At 43.5% G+C, this 9,787-nt stretch overlaps 1 protein-coding gene across 1 annotated transcript in view; it reads right to left on the bottom strand.

The window, feature by feature from the left end:
* LOC146660076 (vacuole membrane protein 1-like) overlaps positions 1-9,348 on the bottom strand; it is a gene marked incomplete at its 5' end in the record, with an annotated part of 31,849 nt that extends 22,501 nt beyond the window's left edge. The window contains 2 exons of the mRNA XM_085421620.1: positions 6,066-6,197; positions 9,124-9,348. Of these exons, the coding sequence (XP_085277746.1) occupies positions 6,066-6,197; positions 9,124-9,348 (357 nt within the window). The remainder of the gene's footprint in view (positions 1-6,065; positions 6,198-9,123) is intronic.
* Between the last annotated feature and the right edge of the window lie 439 nt (positions 9,349-9,787).

Raw genomic sequence — 9,787 nt, 5'->3', positions numbered from 1 at the left:
TTTTCTCAGCTTCTCAAACTCGTTGCACCAAAATAATATTTGTTTATAAATCAGTGTAATTGTTGTCATAGATGGGGGATGTAAACATGTAACACTTACAGGCTCTACATATATTAATTATGTCAATTACTGGCTGAGAGCGATATGGATGTAAATAGATATTTTTTCTAAGAGTATTTGATTAGTTTGAAATATCAGGCTGCTGTGTGTTATATATAAATGTGTGTGTGTGTCACAGAGGTTGTCTTTGTGATTTTTAGATTCAACTCCTTTGATATCTGTGGGAATATTTTCATGCAAAAAATTAAAAACACTTCTTTACAGTGAGCGAGCCCTCGAGCTGCTCGTATGGACAAAATTATTTTGGTTTCAAACCACTAATTCCTGTAAAGACAAATAATTCCTGAACAAAACAAATGACACATTTAGAACCTTCCTCAGGTTATTAAATGCATATTTCACAGTCAAATTTTCATTCGATCTGTGTTAAATGTTTGTGAACTTTCTTTTCTTTTAGCAAAAACATTTTTTCCTCACCTGAAAAAAACAAAACAAAAATCAACCAAATTTATCTGAAAAGAGGAATTTTATCAGATGAAAAGGCTAAAAATTGGGTTTATTTTTTGAAAGCAAGGCCTCAGTTTGTGAAACACAGCAGCTTCAAAATTGAGGGGTGGGGGGGCCTGCAGTAGATGATCATACCTAATATGGTCAACAAAACCAGTACAGTGCTGATGACATTCTTTACTGGGTGCAACCCAACAGACGGGAAATTTGAGAGACATGGGAGGTCGCCTAATAAGGTGGTGGAGGGGGGAGCGAACGGACACGCAATCTGATTGGTTCACAGTTTGAATTTCTGCCTCTGCTGATGTCCAATCATGAACCCCGGAGTTTTAATTCTAGCCTGTGTGTGTGTGTGTGTGTGTGTGTGTGTGTGTGTGTGTGTGTGTGTGTGTGTGTGTGTGTGTGTGTGTGTGTGTGAGAGAGAGAGAGAGAGAGAGAGAGAGAAATGCTCAGCTGGTGGGAGACAGGGGGAAGGAAGGAATGTGTACGGCTGGTTTATAGCTGAACTGCTGACGACCATGTCTGGATACCTGACATCTGCGGCTGTTAATGCATCCTACAGTGCCGCTGGGCGCCGCACACACGCAGCCTCGAGTCCCGTTCATTCACCATATCTTGACGCACGCATTGTTTACATTAGGTGCTGTTAGGTGTTAGGTGTGCACTACCAGAGTATATATCAGTGTGAACAGAGGGTCCCTTAGGAGGTGAGGAGAGGCTGTGACACTGATTTACTGTAGCACAACTATGGACACAACTCTGTTTCTGGACCAGGGAAGTGCCCGTCTTTGTTGTTGGCAGCTTATTAACAACACATACAGCGTCCTCCGACCTGCCAGGCTGGCTTAGCAGCGGTGACATCTGCTGAGATGGTGTCAGGGTGCAGCGTCATGAAAGGAGGGAGCTTTGGTTCCAGCTTTGGCTGCTCAGCACAAATCTTTACTCAGCAACCTTCAGTCACCACACAAGGACACAAAACCACATTTGATTTGTTACTCGAGATGATCCGACCAGTCAAGTCCTCGTTTAAGAACCAAATTATAGGCGAGTCAGACGCCTCTTTTCACAGGTTTCGGTCTGTAATGTTTTATGAACATTTACATTTTACAGCCTTAAGATGATTTGACCAGTGAATATATTGTGGATGATTTGCAGATAATTCAAGCAGGTGGCCAAATAAAAAGAAACTCCTCAAACGTAAGGACTCAGCTGCACTCAGTTCAAGCTGGTTTGAGTCTGTTTACTTTTTTGAATTAGATATCGAAAGGAGAGAGCATTATATAATAAAAATAATATTATAATATACTGGATCGCTCCATTGTTTTTAGTGAACATGGTCTGACGTCCTGCGGACTTTTCATTGTGGAAAAGTCGACGAAGCGATCACTTTGTTTTGACTTTTGAGGGACAGAGTTCAGATGGACAAAAAGCAGGCAGTGACCAGGCAATCTGCTCCATGTGGAAAATCAAAGTGTCACACAAGGAAAAATCTATGCATAGCCTATACACAAGTCAACACCCACGCACATTTTTTTCTTCTACATAGAAGACATCTCCAGAGCGCTCGCGAGCCCCCCGACATGAAGACGGCTAAAGTTCATCTCATTAACTCCTGACAAGCCTGCGCCCGCTCTGTCTGGCACAGGAAGTGAAGTGATTAAGGACTCTTGATGCAATCGAAGCTATAGTCGCCTTTCAAAAAAACACAAAAAAACCAAGAGGTACAAATTCAAATCTGTCCAATGGCACAACACACACACACACACGCACAAACACACACACACACACACACACCCTGAGTCCACGTTGACAAATTCTTTAACAAGCTGTGGTTAAAGGGAAGCTGGTTTTACTCTGACTCACCCCCCTCCTTTCAAACAGTTTACTGGAAATAAAGAGGGAGGAGGAGGGAGGGGGCACTTTCAGAGAAGTCACGTGACAAGGCTGGGCAAACCACAGCACAGAGAGCCTTTGAGTGCAGTAGGCCAGGGGGGAAGGCAGGCATACGCCCAGCGCAGATGGCCCTGATTTGAGTTACAGGAGATAGGATCCTGGGAGTTGGCAATCAAGAATTCGCAGCCTGTTAACGCTTTCAATGCCAGACGAAGGAAAAAAAGCCCTTCAACAGGAAGTCATTTCTAATGAAGTTATAAGAGATCCAAGCCCAGCAGGATGTTCTGCTATGGTCCGTGTCAGTGCTGAGGATTCCTCTCTGGTGCTCTCACTCACACGGAGCTTGATTTAAGCAGGGAAAAAACTGATGTTCATGACATCAGCGTCTGGAGCCGTTAGAAAAGGCATGACTTCATTATTCTTCTGTTGAATGAATGAGGAAAAACCCAGAGTGCTTTGTTGCTGCGCATCACGTGCACTTGTGGCAGGAAGTTGGCACGTGCAGGGTGGGAGAAATACCAGCGGGTTTGAGTCAAAATGCTGGCACCTGAGAAACCTGTCTTACTGATGGGGGGTACAAAGCATCTTAGTCCGACTCTGCTGCCACAGGGGGGAGCGTGTGCTATTGTGTGTGTTTGGGGCTTTTGGGAGGCGGGTGGGGGGGTACGTATGTGGAACGGGGTAAGGGTTAGAGGGGGTCACTTCCTTCATGAAAAATTTAACCACTTCCTGTCTCATAAACAATGCAGTGATAGTTTGTCCCTTCCAGTCGCAGTGGAGTCGGTTTCCACCGCTGCCGTTAATGCTCAGCTGGTAATATATCATTTAAAAAAGCTATTCCACAGCAGATGAACGCCAACGTCCACAATAAAACGACGTCAGTTAATAAAAGGCTAAATGGTGGACGAGGAAAAAGAAAAAAAAGAGACGTGTTGTGGGATGTCCGTGAGCCAAAGAGGGAATCCCAAGAACATCCGAGCAACAGTAAAAGCCCCGGTGAGAGAAAAAACGTTTCCGTATGCAGCAGGTCTGTGCTGGTGCAAGCAACCCGCCTCCAGCTGCTATCAAAGTGCACATTACATATATACACAAACACACAGTTACCACATATCACAGAACAGAGCGAGCGAGAGAGAAAGAGAGGAGGGGAGAGAGAGATGCAAAGTGAGGAGAACAGCCTGACGTGGTGCAAAAGGAAACTCCTGAGCTCACATTGACCTAACGAGTGCATCCACATGCAGACTGGATGCTTTCATGACTGAAACACATTTCATTTTAATATCAAAATATTTTGAAGTTGCTGTTTTGCTTTTCTCTGTTTTAACGGCAAAATTCAGCATTCGATCAAAGCGTGCTGCTGCGCCGTTGTTGCACTGACAACAAACTTTGATTTATATGCTAAATGACTCCAGTCTAAATATATTTATGCCCAAGGAAAAGCACTGAGTTCATAAAAACCACAAATCTGAATGATAAAGCTCATGAAAAGAAAGCACATGTACATATCTGTGAATATTCAGAGCTTTACGAATTTGATGTCTGTGTCAGCGCAGCCCTCGTCCACATTTGTTGAAGTCGCTGATAATGGAAACAGCGGCTCGTCTCAGGAACCACACGTCGTTAAATATGTTGTAATTATTGACTTCAAAGTTCATTTGTGACAACTAATCACCGATTACTACTTCAGCCAGCTGAAGGCGTAACAGGTACAACGTGGTTTAAGCTGATCAGGTAGAACGAGAAGAAAAAGAAAGATCAAAGTTCAAACCTGCGTAGCTCCTCTGTGTAACAATAGTGCTGAAAGCTGCAACTTATTACTTATTAAATTGATATAAAAGAAAAAAATTACATTTTTAAATTGCTCATTTAAAAAAAACAAAAACAACTTGTGTTTAACTACAACAAATTGGCCCTGATTTAAATTCAATAAGGTGGAAATAACAATTTTTAACCTCCAAGGACCTGCGTCCACATATGTCAATGGTCAATGGTAACTTTATTGTCCCTGATGGGAAATTGATTCGCAGTATGTCAAAACAAACAACAAACATACAACCAACACATCACGTACACTCATTTAAAAAAAAAAAAAAAAACGTCACATTTTGGGTTATTTAGACCAAAATACTCAATTTTGCTCTACAAGGGCCTGATATCCACTAACAAGGACGTTATCCTGCTACTGTTCTATCGAAATTTTAAATGAATATCCTCGGATGTGGCTCTGATTTTTCTTAGAAACAAAAATGAGGTTACATTAATTTTTTTTATTCATGTTTTTACATTCATCAGGTCCCAATCAGCCCAAATATCAGAGAGAAATTAAAAATGCTGCTGTGGAAGAGTTCGGGTCTTAGGAGGTTAACCTTTTATTTTAAAACAATTACTCTATACCTTACAGAAAAAAATATGGTGACCTTTGAAAATATATTTTTGTAAATACAGATGAAAAATAATTCATTAAAATGTGCTAAAAAAAAAAAAGTGCTAAAAAGCATTTTGTCAGTTATGGCCAGAGGTCCGTATGTCGGCCATGTTACAATTAAATCCAGTGCTCGTCTGAAGAGGAAAGGGGGCGGAGCCTTTCAGTCTGTGGCACCAGGGCTGTGGACCAGTCTGCCTCTACAACTACGTTTGGTTGACTCTGTGGAATCCTTTAAAAAGCAGTTAAAACTTTACTGTTTAAACAAGCTTTCTGTTGACCAACGCTTTTTACATTTTTATATTTTTAATTTACATTTAAACTCTATATTGTGCATTTTTCTATTTATCGTACTGTTTATTTTCATCTCTGTGTGCAGCGCTTTGTGACTACCTGTCTATGAAAAGTGCTTAATAAATAAACTTTACTTACTTATTTAATTACCCAGAATGCAACTGTGGCTGAACAAGTCACAGATCCTACACGCATGCTTCAAAAGATGAAACGGACACTGAACACGTAGCAGTCCTTTAATATCTGAGACACCCTCATTAAAAAATAAAGTTATTGCTCGCAGCTCAAAGCAGAGAAAATGAGTGAGTCGGCTGCAGCTCGCTTCAGCTGCTGGTCGTTTTATCCACCTGACCTACCGCAGCCTTTGACTGACGATGGACATACACATGACAAGCCTTTGGAAATCCACATGCATGTTTCTGTTCATTCCTCTCCCTCTATTCATAATCGCAAGAGGGTGGAAAAATAAATATTTAGACAGAGTTGTTAGGCATTGTTGAAACATTTGCAGAGATGTTAGACATGAGAACCCAAAAAACCCAAAGTCAAACAGGAAATTACTCAACGAGGGCCCGGATATCGCGGGAACATTTTACTCTAGTGCATCATTGCTGTTCCCTTAGTCACAGCATTGTGAAAGCGCTGCAGTCTTGAGACACCGAGGGGAGGTTCAAACACAAACACACGCAGGTTACAAAAGCAAATTTGCCACATCAGACGTGACTTTTGGTATAGAGCAAAAAAAATGTGATGGAGTGATGAAGGCAAACGAGCGGAGAGGAAACGACAGAAAGATGTGCGATGCAGGAAAGAAGGAGGTAGGAGAGGGGAAGTTTGATTACAGAGAATGATGATGAAGATGATGAGTCTGAGATGAGCAGCGTGTCACCTGCGTGGCCTCTGCCTGGTCCAGCATTTCCTCAAACTCCTGGTAATCCTCATCATCGGGTTCAGTGCCAGACAGCCGAGCCGCTCGCGCCATGAAGTACGGAGGCAGCTCTCCGATGGCTGTGCCCACACCCTGTTCACACACGTTTCATTCATGTTTATACTCATCGTGTGATTTCATATATAACACACACTTCTGTTATGTCAAAATCTGCAATCGACAGAGCTTCTGGACAGATATCTCAGATGTAGAGCGCAGTTATTAAAAACACTTATACTGTATCCAAGATCTGCGGTTAAGTGATGCCACAGCTTTAAATATTAATTATGCCTCAAGACATCTGGCTGTGAAATGACTTTTTGCTACGCTAAATCATTCCATGTTTTTCTTGCCTTCAGACGGTTAATAGACATGAAATATCAATATCCACTATGCAAAGCAGCTTGCGATGCTTGAGGTCGGGGATTTGAGATCAGTGCGCTTAATGGGAATAAAACGGAAAAGATTTACAAGAAATAAATCCGGCAGATTATTAAACAATCATGGATACGTTAAACACGGGTCCAGGGTGTGTGAAACTCCTGGCTCCTCCTCTCCAATCTGCAACCTTTTCAAGAAAATTTAAGATGCGCTAACAAATCTGGGGGAGAGGGAGCTCGTCCAAGCAACCAGAACATCCAAGTCCGACAGCGACAATGAGCTTGTAGCCATATGATTGTGTGATTGTAGGGGGCTTAACAGGAAGAAAGCGGAAGTGATTTGGGGGGAAATAAATCCTCAGCACTTCAGTCGGTTCACCAAGTTCATCCACCAAAACATGAGAACAGGGCAGGAGTTCGGAGGGGGGAGAGAGCGGGTGAGGGTTACAGACTTAATTAACACAATGAAAACAGCCGCCAAGAAATGCTGCGTTTTTGGAGTTGCTCACAGCTCATTACTTTAATGTTTCCAGGCACAAAGGAAAAGTATGCGCAAAGCCGGGGACAAGAAGATACAGTTAGTTTAAGTTTCAGATGACAAATGGGTGATTTCGAGATTTACCACATCCCGACACCCTTCGATGCACCGACAGCAACGAAAAGAAGAAAAAATCCTTTTGCACTTCAGTCGTCTCGTTGGAACACAAAACAACTTCTCCCCCAGAAGGATATAACTGACTAATCGCAGGCACATTACTTGTATGTTGCTGGATGGCTGGAGCCAGAAGATGATTAGTAGGTAGTTAGCAACCATGGCAGCAACAACAAGCCCAAACAATCATTCTCGGGAGGCGGTGCTATCCCCAAACCTGGCAAACTCGATCTTTAATCTGGACACCCTGTTCTCTTGTTAACACTGGAGTCTTTGATGAAATGTGCCAGTTTTTTTCCTCATAATGAGATGTGTCTTAATCTCCCTGGCAGCTGCTCCATTCAGCAGCTCTGCCTCTGTGTGTGAGCATTGTGGCCGTGTGGGTTCGTGTGGGGGGCAGCGAAACGCGTCTACCTGCACGGCGCCGCTCTTAAAGCGGACCTCTGAGCTTCTCTGTCCACCGAGCACAGAGAAGAAGAGACAACAAAGAGGACAGAGAAGGTAGGAGGGGAATCACACGCGTCTCATCAGCGATGTATCCACAAGGTGGGAGGAGGAGGGGAAATGTTGACGTGGGCGCTTTGAAGCCGTGGGTGCGACAGGTGTTTCCAACTGAATCGCCGACAAGCCTCGGCCGAGGTCGTGCCAGGCTGAGGTTACAAAGGGGCAGTGGTTGGTTGGTAGTGGGTGGTTATGCATCCGAGGGGATTGGATAGCACCCCCCCCGCCAACACACACTTGGATATCGCTGCTCGTAACACGATGCTGCAGCTCGACTGGGAGAAAAATGCGACTCCATTTTGAAAGCAGAGAAACGACCGTGCTGCACCAATTAATAAAACATGCACACCTTTTTTTTTTACATGCTGGATCGGTGTGTGTACACATATATGGTAACACAAAGTGGAAGGTTGGAGGGGACGTTTAAAGTGAAAACGGATCAAATAAAGATCAAGTCAAAGGACCATAACTGCATAATTATATAAAATAAAGTTACGTAACGAACGCCGGTCTGAGCAGGGAGCCCAGTTCCAGTAAAGCCTCGTAGCTGATAACATGCATTTCCCCCTCATCTCTGAACCTTCCACATTAAGAGGAAAAGGGAAATGGACAACAATGATCAAAGTCATCTAATGTGTCAGACGCCAAGTTCTCTATTCTCCGAATGTTCAGCAGGTCCACACGTCACTGAGAAAACGTAAACAAAAGCGCACATAATCGAGCGTGACTGTTGTGTTTTTGTGTGCAAGTTATCGTCAGTGACTTTATAAAAACTCACGCAGACCCACGCGCTCTGGAAGTGGACGCTGCTAATACGAGACCTCCAAGTGTTTGAAAAGCAGCTGTTTTCATATAAAGAGATAAAAATGTTTCTGACGCACGTCTGAAAAAAACCTCATCGATTGAAAAAAAGAGATGTTGGTCTTTGCAGCCGCAGGGTTGGTTAGAGGTGTGAAACCATCGATGCTGGTTAGGGGAAATTCACAGGAAGGAGCAGGGGTTTTCCAAGCAGACCAGTTATCAATGAATACATTTGCACCCAGTTTTAATGCACCTTTGTGTCGTTTCTGCTTTGAGTGTGAAAGGTAAAAAAATGCAAGTTAATTAGCATAAATTAGCATAACCTTTGATATGGCCAGAATGGCGCCAAAGAGTTTAAATAGTCTGTATTAGGATTCGATCTTCACCAAGTTTTGAGCGTGCTGTCCTTCAGGTTTTGGTGCGATTCTGCGTAACGACACCCACTGAATACGTCTACAAAGATGGTTTTTTCTTAGTTCATGAGAAACTGACATTTAGCAGACATGAGATATCCCCCTGTAAGCATCACAAACACTGAACACTGCTACGAGCTGTGGCTAATATGAAAGGTTGCTGCAAACTGTGACTGAAACGGAACGAAAGGAGCCAAACTCTGCAGGTTTTTAAAATGTTCTCATCTGTAATGTCCACAGCTGACGGTGCCTGACGCGTAACACACACTCACCCACATACAAGCTTCCAGACGGACTTTAGAGAGGATGGTCCACAGTGAGACTTTTCCCTGGAGCGTCTCTGACCCCACAGCTTCCACACCCACCTGCTCAGCACCAGAATCTGATGCTGGTGCTTCCTGTTGGGGACAAACTATTTGTTCTGGATACGGTGGCTCGGGGAAATCCACAGAGCCGCACTCGTAGGCCGCCAGGGTCACCGATGCTATGTGTGGTCCCTGGAAAAAGAGAAAGACAGAGATAGAGGCGGAGAAGAAAGGAAGATAAAGTGAAAAGGGAAAAAAGAGTGGGAGTAAGTCTACCTGTTGGAAGGATATGAGTCAGAGAGGAAGACCCCTTTGTTATTAGCATAGACACCGATTGAGTCAAATACTGAGGAACAGAAAGGCAGTTATCCGTGGGCCAGTATCGCTCCTGTGTTTTATAAAGATGGGGAACGTTTGACTGCAAACTAGCATGACGAGTGACTCTTCCGTCTTTCCTTGCTGTGTGATGCCAGTAGGAAATGTTGAAAAGCAAAGCTATGATCACGTTTGAGTTGCCCTTTCAAACTAAAAGTGTCAGCACCAGAGTGGAGGGCCCCACATGGAAACGATCAAAGGTGGAAACCAAAGCTGAGAAACCGTTTGGTGCGCACACACTCGACATCTCTGTACT

The sequence above is a fragment of the Rhamphochromis longiceps genome, linkage group LG10 (genome assembly GCF_057381845.1).
Source record: "Rhamphochromis longiceps isolate RC_006_pf linkage group LG10, R_longiceps_female_GT1.1, whole genome shotgun sequence".
Lineage (NCBI taxonomy): Eukaryota > Metazoa > Chordata > Actinopteri > Cichliformes > Cichlidae > Rhamphochromis > Rhamphochromis longiceps.
Note: the sequence above shows the minus strand (reverse complement) of the source record. Positions and strands in the feature narration are given on the sequence as shown.